Genomic DNA, 13,176 nt, shown 5'->3' with positions numbered 1-13,176 from the left:
CGCATTTTGGAACTTTGGTGAAGAAATTGGTCGGGGATATCAGCGCTTGGAAGAAAAGGGACGACGCACCGGATGAAAGTGGATCTTCGAACGCTAAGCTTTTGATATCGAAGGCCCTGCGATCAGGTGGGGGCATTCCGACTTAGCACACATGAACAAGCTCATGACAGGGCTAAGCGATATGATTTGGCACCTGAAGAATTGCGGCAAGGGCCGCAGGATGGCAAGGCAGCCGTTTAAACGTTCTGGACCTGCAGCAGGCTGCCAAGTCGGTTCGAATCGAGCTCCTTCGACCCACGTGGGAAGTCACATCCTTGACATCCATGTGGTGAGAGCAGATGGAATGGGTTGAGGCGTCAGTAGTATGGTGATACCTGAGAGACGGCTTCACTTCCCCTCTCACTGCGCGGTACGTAGTCAAAAGCTAGACGTGCCCTCGCCAAAAGATTTGTCCTAAGTCACCCTCATTCATTCTCTACTACAGTGTCAGTCTCTTGATATCTTGATTTGCTTCAACGTAGTCAACATTGAAGATGAAGATTTCGTTTTCTTCTGCAGCGGCATTGCTGCTATGCTTGTCTCGACATGTGCAAGCGAAAGCAGTCTTTGCCCATTTCATGGTAAGTCTTCGAATCACGCATCAGGCGAAGCTCCATCGTGGCATAAGATGCACAGTCGCAGTGCTGACAATTATTAAAAGGTTGACAACACCGAGAACTACAGCACTTCTTGGTGGAAGTCTGACATGGTCGAGGCAGCTACTGCCGGAATCGATGCTTTTGCTCTGAACATTGCAGCTGGATCAAATATTACCGATGCTCAGCTTCCCAACGCCTTTGATGCAGCCGCATCGGCTGGGTTCAAACTCTTCTTCTCCTTTGACTACGCTGGGAACGGCGCATGGGACAAAGCCGACGTCGTTGCTTTGCTGAACAAGTATGCGCACCACAGCGCCTACTTCCAACACTCAGACTCGACGCCTCTCGTGAGCACGTTTGAGGGCCCTGACAATGCTGCTGATTGGGTCGATATCAAGGGATCCGTTGGTTGCTTCCTCATCCCCGACTGGAGTTCTCTCGGCGCGAAGCCAGCGGTAGCACTGGAGGTAAGCCGAACACAGTTAGTGAGGCAAATGTTCTGGCGCTGACTCAAAGTAGAATGGTGTTGCAGATGGTTTGTTCAACTGGTCTCCTTGGTCTTGGGGAGGCGAGTCCATGGACACCTACACCGATGCTTCCTACATCCAATATCTCGATGGCAAGCCTTACATGATGGGCGCATCCCCGTGGTTCTACACGAACCTCCCTGGGTACAGCAAGAACTGGATGTGGCCTGATCACACCATGAAGCTTTGGGGTGATCGTTGGACGCAGATCATGTTCTTACAGCCCGAGTATGTTGAGATTGTTAGCTGGAACGATTTCGGAGAGGTCAGTAGCCCCATACCTTGAAATGCAGGGCACTCACTAACCTCATCCAAGTCTCATTACATCGGCGACATCATCGATACACCTCCCTACCTCAGCAATGGCTACGCTGCTTTTGACTACATCACTGGGATGAAGCATTACCCTCTGAGATGGCCTCTTCAGGTCTGGACCGAACAGTACAAGACCGGAAAGGCCACCGTGAAGGAGGAGAGTCTAGTCCTAGAATATCGTGAGTATTTACGCAGACCCATCGATAGTGCCGCGGACTAACGAACTGCCAGTCCTTCACTCTACTGACGGCTGCAGTGATGGTGGTACTCCCGTCAACACCGCGACTCAGCTCCAGTATGAGTACTCTGCAGGTGATGTCCTCGGTGGTGGCAAGTACATCGGGTACTATGCCGTCCTTGCATCTCCCGGAAACATCAGCATTTCCGTGGGCGGCAAGAACATGGCCGGATCCTGGGCATCTGAGCCCGCCGGTGGTGTCGGCGTCTTTTACGGATCGGTCTTTGTCGAGGATGGTGCATCTGGAACTGTCGCTGCATCGATCATTCGCAACGACCAGACCGTCTTTGCCTTCACCTCTGACAAGGACATCGGCGGCTGTGATGCCGACGGCAATGCCAACTTCAATCCTTATGTTTACGGTGACTTCTCCACCAAGGCTGTCTCGGCGACGGAGACTGCACACGACATCTCGGACCTCGTCTGCACGGCGGGTACCGGAGCCGAAGGCTTTGCTGGCATTTGCGCTATCGTGTGCAAATATGGATATTGCCCATCCAGCTCCTGCACCTGCACCAATATGGGACTTCAGAATGTAGAGCCAAAGATCACCGGAGACGAGGGCCACGCTTTGAGTGATCCCAACTACGAGGGCCTCTGCAGTTGGGTCTACAACCATGGATACACGACTGAGTTTACCAAGTATTGCACGACGGAGAAGAAGGACCTCAGTGCACCCGCCGTTTCGCCATTCTTACACAAAGCTTGCACGTCCGGTCAAGCTGGCTCGGATGATTCCACGCAGGACCTTTGCGCTTGGGCGTGCGCGTATGGATACTGTATGTTCTTTCTCGTCCATCTGTTTCTTACCGTTCATGAAACTGATACAAACTTCTTCAGGCCCCAACGCAGTCTGCCGATGCACCGGAACCGGCACGTTGCTCTCCTTAGACGATGCTTCTGTTCCAAGTGAGGGTGATGTCGACTATACTGTCACTTTGGCCGACGACTCCAGCATGTTCTTGGAAGCCATCTGCAGCTTTGCCTGCGACTACGGCCTGTGCATTTGCTACAGTGGCTCCGACGACGGTGATGGGGATGGGGCCGCCGAGCCTCCTTGCGACTACTCTCTGACCTTTGACTCTTTGGAGGCTCTGGCTGCCGCCGCCGACTCTTACGAGCCCTACTGTGCCGGGATGTACGCCTTGGGTGTCTTATCGAACAACCATACTGCAACACTCTCCGAATTCAACGATGCCAACAACAACTACGACAGCCTCTTCGGGTACTACGTCAAGTACGTCAAGGGACTGGTTGCGCCTAGTATCTGGAGTTTCATGAAGTCTGATGGCTACACCTACTTCACTTGCAACTTCAAGGGCGGTACCAGCACTTTCGACTGCCCCAACCCCAGCACCCTCACCGGCGACTCATACACGACAAACGTCGAGATCGAGTGGACTCTCACCAACGAAACGGGCTTCCACGCGGTGTTGGGCACAACTTACGGCGTTGAGCCGGGCTGGGTCAAGTTTGCTGAGCAAGATATCACGCCTTACTGCGCGCCGCAGACGGTTCAGGGTCAGCCGATTGACACGTGCCATGCCAAACTCGTCAAGATGGACAACTTCCCCCAACAAGCGGATGATATTACGGTGTCGAACCCCAAGGATCTCTTCACGGAGGCTGGAGCGAACCTCACGGCTTTGCCTACCAGTATCGATGCAACTCTCACAGACCTCATGCTTGGACAGTGGGGCGGTTCGATCGAGGACGTAGTCGATGTCTACACCATGCCTGTTGCCCTTGCGTTCCAGGCCGTCAAGGCGATGGAGCAAGTCAAGTCCATCGGCGAGACGGAGAAAGAAGAGGAACAGAAGAATCTGATCCTCCTCATCGTCACTGTTGTTCTAGCTGTCGTTCCCTTCGTCGGCGAGGAGCTCGCTGGAGCAGCTGGACTAGCGGCGCTGGCAAGAGCCATTGCGATCGCGGGCGAAGCAGGAAATGCCGCATTCGACATCTACAGCATGGTAGACGACCCTTCCAGTATCGGATACACGATCTTCGGTACACTGTTCGGGGCTGCGGGAATAGCCAGCTCATTCAGAAATTCCGACCATTTCAGCTCTGCGGGAGAGGTACGAAGGGCGATGGGCGAGGCGAAGGTTGCGCAGATGGGAGATACCTTCAAGGGGTATTCGGAGTTGACGCAGAAGATTGTCAAGTCGTGTAAACTGTAGATTCACACTCAGAGGAAACTTTTCTTTGTATTCGTATTCCGCCAGACATCTTCATTCTTTCAATATGTTCGATTCTTTTCGTACAAAAGGGGCTCGTTGCATTTCGGGAACCCAATCCGTGATGAATGCCGGGGCTTTGATGCCAAAATGAGCGACAAATATTGTCTCAATCGGTCCGGTCCACTTGTAGAGTTATACGACGTATTCGGTAAAAATCCGGCAGATGCAAAATCGTAAGTGGCGTCGTAGATCGTCGTTCGTGTGTGCCTCGTTGGAAACTCGCAACTCAACCATTGAATGTTTTGAAGATGCATTCGAAATACATCCTGGTGGTCGATCTTTTCTGGGAATCAACATAACAGTCTCTGACAAGCACATCAGCTCGATGAGAACCCGGCGGAATGTAGTTAATATTTGAAGACCTCCGTGAAAGACGGCTCCGAAATCTTGGCTCCACGCCGAGACCGAGACCGAGAGCGAAGCTCCGGCGCCATTGCGGGTCTCCCCCTTATTAGCGCCGTGTCGGGAAAGCTTAAACACAAAACACAGCCATGTTCCGCAGCATCCAGACCACGTAGATACGGGAAATAGGGAAACAATCAGGGTAAAGATGACTCGTTATTCGTCGAAGCGTTGGAATATCGCCGAGATGTTCAGTAACACGGACCATTCGGATTCGACCGCCCCCAACATGGCTTCCCCATATTGAGAGAGCCGTCTCTCGTCCCCTTCGTTTCTTTGAGCTCTCTTTCGGACTCGCAAGAAACATCCCCAATTCACCCACCAACGAGGCCTTTTTGACAAACGGATTTTGTGGCGTTCTCGACGACCACCATCGCCGCGCAATCATGGCGAAGCTCCCGAGCAGCCAGGTGCGCCGGGTCGATTCTGATAGCTCGGAAGTCAGCTGGTGAGTAAAGAGTAGCGCCTCGCGTAATTCCCATCATGCCACTTTTGTGGTTTTGCACATGCACCCATCTCGATGGAATCCTCCTGCATGCAGCTGCCTAACCGCCGTTCAGGGGCCTGGACTACCTCCAGGAAGAGAAGATTACGCCCCTCACCTGGATCGAGACCCCCGTGATCTCTTCCGACGAGGACACCGGCGAGGTAAAGCTCTTTGTCAGACACAATGCCAACACCATCGAGCTATTCTCCGATCTCTTCTTCGTCGCGAACCTCGAGACGTTTACGCAGACGCACAGCATCACCAACCTGACCAGTCTTGCGGCGTATCTCGGCTTCTTCAGTATCATCTGGTTTACGTGGTTCCAAATCACGCTGCACGATGTCAGGTTCTCAATCGACTCCGGCTACGAGCGGATGTGCAAGATTATTCAGTTCTTGCTGTTCGTCGGGTTCGCTTTGGTTGGGTCATCGTTTAGTCCCGGTACAAAGGAACACAACAATGCGGTAAGTCGTACTGACTTCAAGGACCGACCGTATTCCTGATGATTGAACAGAGCTTCCAACTTCTTTGCAACATTCTCTTCGCTACCAGGCTGCTGCTGGTTGCCCAGTACTCTGTAGCACTGCACTTCGTCCGCAAGAAGACGAAAAGCCTGACATGGCCCCTTTCTCTGACCATCACTCTCTTCATCTTCTCAGGTGGAGCCCTCTACTCCATGACCCCCGCGTTTTCCCCGGAGTCCGGTAACGGCTTGGGTATTTACTACGTCTGGTACATCATTCTAGCTATCGAGGCAGCTATTACCCTCGGTATCTCTTCGATATGGAGGAATATGGGCTTCAAGCACACGCATCTCACGGAGAGAATGGGGTTGTTCACCCTCGTCATCATCGGTGAGGGTGCCATTGGAGCAACCAAGACTGTCGGCAACCTCATGGGCGACACTGGTCTTAGGCTAGATGCTTGCCTAGTTGTTGGCTGCATCGTCTTCATCCTAGTAAGAAAGCCCCAACCCCTAGGAGGACTCATCCTAACATAGATAAAGATGTTCTGTTGGATGCTGTACTTCGATAATCCCCCCGAGTGCAAGTTTGGTACCGTCCGCCAGCAGATCTGGGCTGTGCTCCACTTCCCATTCCATCTCGGCATGATCGGTGTCGTCGAAGGCTCCCAGCAGATTGCGCTCGCATGGCAGGTTCTCAGCCAGTTTGGCAATTTCTTCAACGACCTCCGCAAACACTGCGTCAACCTCAACGAAGATGGAGTTGCGCTTACAAACGCAACAATCACTTCATTTCAGAGCCTGACCATGCCGAACAGCCTCGAAGTCCGCGATATGATTCCCTTCGTTTACCAGGAGATCTATAACATCGGCAACATGACTGGAGTGTGCTCAGCCGCAAATACGACCAATGGCGATGACCTGTTCCTACCTCCGCCTTACAAAGCTCTCACCCAAAAGGTGATCGGGACGCTGTTCGAGTCCTACAACGGGCTGAGCTCAAGTGGGGAGAGCGATCCCGGCGAAATTGCCCAGCCAGCCTTTACGACGGTGTACATCTACTACTGGGCATCATTTTTGTTCGTGGTCGTCTTCTTCGCCATCTTCATTCTCATCACTAGACACAAGGATCGTCCTCTCAACATTTTCGATAAGGCGGCTGTGGCGAGCCGAGGACTTGCCGCACTACTCGCCGTCGGACTGGCAGCTGGAGCGGCATCAGAAGAGTTCATCTTCAAGTACCTCAAGAGTGCGGCAACACTCCCTACTGTTGCCTTAATTTTCCTTGTTATTCTCGCCATCGATAGAACGACCAAGCATTTGAGTGCGAAGACCCTGAGGCGAAACTTGACAGGGTTGAGCGATTTTGAGAGTTTATCTTCAGAACCTGCGATTGAGTTGTCGCAAGGACGTGGCGTGTTGGTGGATCAGAAGGTCGACACCAAGACATGATCTGGCCGCCGTCATCATTTGTTTTCCTTGTCATGGGTTGGGATTTGGATACAGGAGTGAGCGTTTGATTGATTAAAAGAAAGGGACTTCGCTTGAAGTGATGGGAAACGGCCGCGATTCGTGCACTAGCGAATGCAAACAGCTAATGGGCACATTACGGGAGCCTTAAATTCCGTTTGTACAATACATACCACTATCAGGTGGGCAGGCTCCCATCGAAATACTTAATGCTTCTAGAAAATACAAAACGTATTGCCTGATCGCGCCGGATCTGAGTGTACACCAACCCCTCCGCTTCGTTCCGCCCCAACCGCCGGGGATCGACGACGAGACTCTCTTTGGCCGGCTATGGCGGCATCGTTTCTGCATCCAGGGGCAATTCCCGTTGCCGGCGCGGGGCTGTTATGGCGGATGAGTGCTGCCTGCGGGCTCTGTATGCAGGGTTTACTAGCTCGTGTCGGGGAAGCCTGGAAATGCAGCCGTGGACAGGGTTTAATGCGAAGTCGGTGCTTTCCAAAGCCTAACCAACAGCTCCAACCGCCGTATTCAATGACACGATTGATGGAGTTCCAACTGATGTTGGAACCGACAACATTTTACAGGGCATGCATTACGCACCTTCCTATCTTGCACCTTTCGGAAAAACGGCTGCTCCGTGAAATCGTCTGCCTGGAATGAGGAGAATTGGTGTTGCCTGAGAGTTAGAAGGTGGAGTATTATAAGATCGCCAAGACCGTCCTTCCCAAACCATGCTCACAACATCTACACCACCTCAGTTATTGACGTCTCAAATTTGAATTGGGGTCTCACCATGGCCTCTGCTAAACCCCACAACCCGCCTCAGCTGCCCCCGCTGTTCACCGCAACACCAATTTCCATCCTCGAATCTATCAAGGAACTTATTGAGACTTCGAAGCAAGCCCACAAGGACCTCGTCAACACCATCTCGCCCTCCTCCGCGACATTTGCCAACACCCTACTGCCCCTGGCTCACGCCGAGAATGCTCTGTCTTCAGAAGCGACACTGCTGATATTCCTCAGAGATGTGTCTCCCGACAAAGAAGTTCGCGATGCTGCGGCTCAAGCGCGGACAATCCTTCGGGACTATCAATTAGAGGCATCAATGAATGAGGACGTCTTCAAAATGGTTGACTCTGTCTTTGCCACTGCAGACAAACAATCTCTCGACCCGGAGTCGCGGAACCTTTTGAGCAAAAAGTACAAAGAATTCGTCAAGAACGGTCTGCGGATCCCATCTGGCGAACGACGTGACCGTTTCAAGGAGATCCGCAGTCGCATCGATGCTCTCACATCCAAGTACTCGAAGAATTTGGCCGAGGATAACACCGCAATTTATTTCGCCCCCGATGAGCTCGAAGGCTTCCCGGAAGACACCCTGTCTGAACTTGAAAAGGGACAGACGGGCACGGAGAACGAGGGAAAGCTCAAGATTGAGATACCCATGGACCTGAGCTCCGTTCTCAGGGCAGTGAAGAACCCAGCTACCGGTCAGAAAGCTAGGCTAGCATACGACAACCGATGTCCGGCGAATGTTGCTATCTTCAAGGAAGTCGTGCAACTCCGTCATGAAGCAGCACTTTTGCTGGGTTACCCGAACCATGCGGCGCTGAGCGTGGAGGACAAGATGACAGCAACACGGATAGGGTGAACTCCTTCTTGAGCTCTCTCCGCTCGAAGTTGACAGAGGCTGCGAGTAAGGACGTTGAGACCCTACTCCGACTTAAGAAGGCCGATGTTAAGGCGAGAGGTGAAGACTTTGATGGGCACTACTTCACTTGGGACAATCTATACTACGACAATATGCTCTTACAACAAGACTTTGCAGTGGACCAGGCCAAGATATCGGAGTACTTCCCACTGCAATCGACTGTGAATGGGATGCTCGGGGTCTTTGAGCAGCTGTTCGGTATGGTGTTTCATGAGATCTTGGATGAGGAGAGAGCTTCATTGTCTTCCACTGGTAAAGGAGATGATCTAGTTTGGCATCCTGACGTACAGACGTTCTCCGTCTGGAACAAAGATGAAGAAGGCGGCGGGTTCCTCGGATACCTCTATTTGGACCTCTACAGCCGGGAGGGGAAGTATTCAAATCCATCCAACTTCAGCGTCGTACCTGTAAGGTTTCTTCCTTCTGTATTCTGTAAACTTGCACTAACACTTTAAGGGGTATTGCGAAGAGGATGAAACCAAACATTACCCATCTACAGCCCTGGTCTGCAACTTCCAGCGCCCAAGCGCCTCAAAACCCACTCTCCTCCGTCACCCGGACGTCGTTGTTCTTTTCCACCAATTGGGTCACGGCATTCACGACCTTGTATCCCGCACCAAGTTCGCACGTTTTCATGGGCCTATGGGTACTGTTGTTGACTTTGGCGAGGCACCAAGCCAAGTCCTCGAGAATTGGTGCTGGACGCCCGAACAGATCATTTCCCTCAGTCACCACTACTCATATCTGTCCGACGACTACCTGAATACCTGGAAGTCTAAGATAGGGAAGAATGAAGATATCATGCAGCCACCAAAGGCATTGCCGCGGGCAATGGTTGAAAGTCTCCTAAAGGCGAAGCATGCGAACAAGGCTCTGGACACTTTGCATCAGCTCTTTATCGGAACTTTCGACATGGCTGTCCATCAACTTAATGATAGAAGTGAGGATCAGAGTTTCACAACATTGTGGAATCGCCTTCGGCGGGATATCGTCCCGACCGACGACCTTTCCGCCTTGGGTGCTGGCGACGAGTGGGGGCACGGATACACCAATATCGGGCACTTCATGAACGAGTATGACGCTGGGTTCTACAGCTACCTGTTGTAAGTGCTTTTGAGCTTCACTTTCGAACCTTTCTAATCTGTTGTTTAGTTCAAAGGTTTATGCGCAAGACATCTTCTCCACCGTGTTCAAAAGCGATCCGATGAGTGTTGAAGCGGGTCGAAGGTATCGCCACGGTGTGTTAGAGAAGGGTGGCAGCCAGCCGGAGATGACTACTTTGCAAGAGTTTCTTGGTAGGGAGGCGAAGATGGAGGCTTTCTATGAAGACTTGGGTCTTGAATTGCGATAGATCTTGGTTGATCTGTGAGGGGGTAGCTACTGAATTACCACTATGCTTTGATGATCAACTACATCAAGGCCATATTGAGGCTTTCATACAGCGAGTTTGCTCAAAAATGGTTCCATCTCACTATCCGCCGGCAGCCACTTCAGCCGTTGAACTACCGATTGAAGCTGGCTGTGGACCAAGAAGCCCAGCCCTCCTCAAGCTTTCATCGTCTTCTCCAGCTTCGACCCTCCGAAGAAGATCCTCAGGATCGAATCTCACTGCTCTAATGTTCGTCGGGTCTATCGCCTTCATATGCCTCTGAACATCGTCGGGGTCACTGTACGCCTCGATGTGTGCTTCAATTTTGTTTCCGTCGGGGTCCGTGTAATACAAAATTGTTGTTACGCCGTGGTTGAGACAGACCTTTGGCGTGATATCTGCCTCTTTTGCATGACGGTACACTTGCGCAAGGTCTTTGGCCGAAGCAAACTTGAGGGCGATGTGATCCACTCCGCTCGTGTTGGTATGCTTTGGGACGGCCGTCTCATCGTGGATTATGGCAAGACGGTGATGCTCTTCGTCCCAGGTGAGAACGGAGATGAAGTCATTGGCGAGAACCACTCTTGCACCGAGAAGGACTTGATAAAAAGAGACCAATTTTCCCGGGTTTGTCGTTCGCAGGCCAATGTGGGCAATTGCCGTTGGCGCAGGAACGCGACCTTGAGGCATATTTCCGGTGCGACGTAAATTAATAATGGAAGAAATCTTATAGGTATGAGTCAAGCCGTTCTCATCGTGTGGGAATAGACACTGACCACGACCAAGAGCACGGCGGCGAGGGCTAATACAGTCGAAGCACCTCCCTCTTGTATCATGGGCCCAAGCAACATCGTAGCATACAAGTGACGTAGAGCGATAACTCCGCAGCCATTGTGCTCACTGACAAATCTGAGTCCGCATGTGTAACTACTGGTGTAAGAGGGGGGTGAAAAGGGTAAAAGAGCTAGCAACGTAATCTGAACTTGTGCCACCAAACACGGTAAACTTCACGATCTCCGCAAACCTCCGCACATCTCCGCTGACCCCTCCGATACACAAACGTCTTTTCTACTGCAATTAAACCCTTACTGACAGAACCAGTTTGACGCGGATCGTTTCTGTCGGTGAATCTAGTTTCTCACCATCCATTTGTTCACGATGACTATGGATGAAATCTGCGCTACTTGTACACTACCTGACCGTGACTCTCATGATCAGAGCTTTGCCTGCTTTACCATATCCCGAATCGCATTGCCCGGATTTTTCAGGCGAGCTGTAGTGACTTGGAAGGGCCAAGGTACACCTGTTTCCTCGAAGGTGCAGTCCTCGAGAACCATCTTAGCAATGCCTTTGGCTGTGAGCAGAATAGCCGGCATACCGTGCCCGTTGAATCCAGCACAGACGAATTGACCATCTTTTGAAGGAACAGCACCCACATACGGCATGAGATCGTTTGTGTAGCCCAAGATTCCTGTCCAGACTTTATCGACAGACGCGTCACTATGCTCCCAGCCGCGGTAGGTTCTTTGCATGAGACCATCGAAATACGTTACGGCGGGCTGGATCATCTTGGAGTCATCGAAGTTGTTGTACCACTCATTCTCCTTGTGCCAGTACGCAGGCCGGCCCCCACCTACGATAATACTCCCGTCTGGTCTAGTGATCTGGTAGTCTGCCCCTTTGGCATTGTGGCGTACCTAGGAGATAATGAGTTAGCGGACAGAGGGGCAAGCTTGGGAGTGTCTTGGTTGGATCTCTTACGCTGTAAGAGGACGGCAGAGAAGGAGCTTCTTTCCCCTCGGGCACAGCAATCCTGCTACACATACCACGAACAGGAATGATCTTCTCCCGAAACTCTGGTAGAATCCCTGCGGTGTAGCCGTTCGTGGCAAAGATGACTTTCTTCGCCTTAACGACCCCTCTAGGAGTCGACACAAGCCAATAGCCATCTGCATCCTGGGTATCGGAGACAGAGGTCACGGGGGTGTGTGTCTGCAGGTTCACTCCTCGCTTCACAGCCAGCGACAATAGGTGAGTTACGAGCTTGTACGGCCACAAGCTGCCCACGGTGAAAGAAAAGGCACACTGAGCGTCCTTGACACCCGTGAGGGTTCTGGCAGCCGCGGCCGGGGCGTACCAAACGTCCTTGACCGTGGGAAACGTCTCTTCAACCAATTGGTCAAACTCCCTCTTGGTCTTCTCAGCTAACTCAGGATCAAGAATGACATCATAGGCGCGAGTCAAGACGAAGTCGCAATCGATCTTCTCCTTTTCCACCAGGTCTTTGATTGCCTGTACGTGGCTCATCTCGAAGACCGCCATTTCGGCAGCTGCCTGCTTGCCATACATGCGGGCATATTGAGGAACACGATAGTATAGATCTGGCTTGACATGGCCACCTGAGAATCACAAGTCAGATCAACGGTATCTGATGTTATGAAGGATGGAAGATATTCTCTCCATTGAAAGGAGATTAAATGGAGTTCTCGGACAGCATAAAATCACCTACCATTACGACCTGTGGCTCCTGAGCATGCCTGGCGTGCTTCCAGTATAACTATGGACGGCGGCGAAGAGTTGTTGTCAAGAACGTGATAGGCAATTGAGGCTCCCGACAGACCAGACCCAACGATCAAGACGTCGCAACTCTGTGGCAAGTCCGATGTGCTCTGGTGACTATCGAGTTCATGGAGGTCTGTCCTCCAGAATGGAAGAGTTGCATGAGGGACGGGGAACGGCTCTGGGGGTGAGCGGGACATGGTTCGATAGGAGAGAAAACACAATGTGTCGATGCGTTGTGGACGTCTGGACTCCATGGTGCACCCTGGTATTAATTGGTGACAGCTTGTTACCGGGTAGGTCATATATGATGGTATCTATCTCACAGATCAGTCTCTCGCGAATACAACTACCATGGCTTTGTACAAGGATCTGGAACAGACGGCTCGAAGAAATCCATCCGCTTATGCGGACATCTTCTAGCAGAGGTGCTTATCGCAGAATCTGGCCAGTGGGCTTGCACAGCTGCATACACAAGGAAAGCTTCGGTTACCGAACCGAAGGAGTAATCTGTTGTTAGATCAAGCGAGTTGGAGGAGATAACAGAAGCTGACTTACACGACGATGGTATAGCAGATCACGGGAAGTGGGAGTGCTCCCGGTCATGTACTGCGTGCGTGTGCACCAATTTGCCGCGCTAGATATCTCCAATGAGACTCGTTCTTGCCGCGCTCAGGTTTTTGATAAAGCCTGATCGGCGACATCTTATCTTGCATTAGCGCTCCTGAAGCTGAGATGAACTCCGGATATAAGCAGG

At 51.8% G+C, this 13,176-nt stretch overlaps 4 protein-coding genes across 4 annotated transcripts; 3 read left to right on the top strand and 1 right to left on the bottom strand.

Moving 5' to 3' along the window:
* Positions 1–617: 617 nt before the first annotated feature.
* On the top strand, positions 618–3,898 carry COL26b_008708 (uncharacterized protein; the record flags this gene model as incomplete). Its single annotated transcript, XM_053181457.1, has 6 exons — positions 618–620; positions 701–1,105; positions 1,158–1,430; positions 1,482–1,659; positions 1,712–2,497; positions 2,559–3,898. The coding sequence occupies 6 exons, from the start codon at positions 618–620 to the stop codon at positions 3,896–3,898; spliced, it is 2,985 nt and encodes a 994-aa protein (XP_053034597.1).
* An 848-nt stretch (positions 3,899–4,746) lies between these two features.
* On the top strand, positions 4,747–6,762 carry COL26b_008707 (uncharacterized protein; the record flags this gene model as incomplete). Its single annotated transcript, XM_053181456.1, has 4 exons — positions 4,747–4,808; positions 4,921–5,311; positions 5,362–5,805; positions 5,848–6,762. The coding sequence occupies 4 exons, from the start codon at positions 4,747–4,749 to the stop codon at positions 6,760–6,762; spliced, it is 1,812 nt and encodes a 603-aa protein (XP_053034596.1).
* Positions 6,763–7,573: 811 nt separating this feature from the next.
* Positions 7,574–9,842, top strand: COL26b_008706 (uncharacterized protein; the record flags this gene model as incomplete). The annotated part of the gene is given in 4 exon segments (XM_053181455.1): positions 7,574–8,427; positions 8,445–8,689; positions 8,991–9,594; positions 9,644–9,842. 4 exon segments carry the CDS (start codon positions 7,574–7,576, stop codon positions 9,840–9,842), a joined length of 1,902 nt encoding a protein of 633 aa, XP_053034595.1.
* A 1,232-nt stretch (positions 9,843–11,074) lies between these two features.
* Positions 11,075–12,209, bottom strand: COL26b_008705 (uncharacterized protein; the record flags this gene model as incomplete). The annotated part of the gene is made up of 2 exons (XM_053181454.1): positions 11,075–11,493; positions 11,687–12,209. 2 exons carry the CDS (start codon positions 12,207–12,209, stop codon positions 11,075–11,077), a joined length of 942 nt encoding a protein of 313 aa, XP_053034594.1.
* Positions 12,210–13,176: the final 967 nt, after the last annotated feature.

The sequence above is a fragment of the Colletotrichum chrysophilum genome (assembly GCF_026319265.1).
Source record: "Colletotrichum chrysophilum strain AFK26 chromosome Unknown scaffold_78, whole genome shotgun sequence".
Lineage (NCBI taxonomy): Eukaryota > Fungi > Ascomycota > Sordariomycetes > Glomerellales > Glomerellaceae > Colletotrichum > Colletotrichum chrysophilum.
The sequence above is the reverse complement of the archived record's forward strand: the minus strand, read 5'-3'. Positions and strand labels throughout refer to the sequence as shown.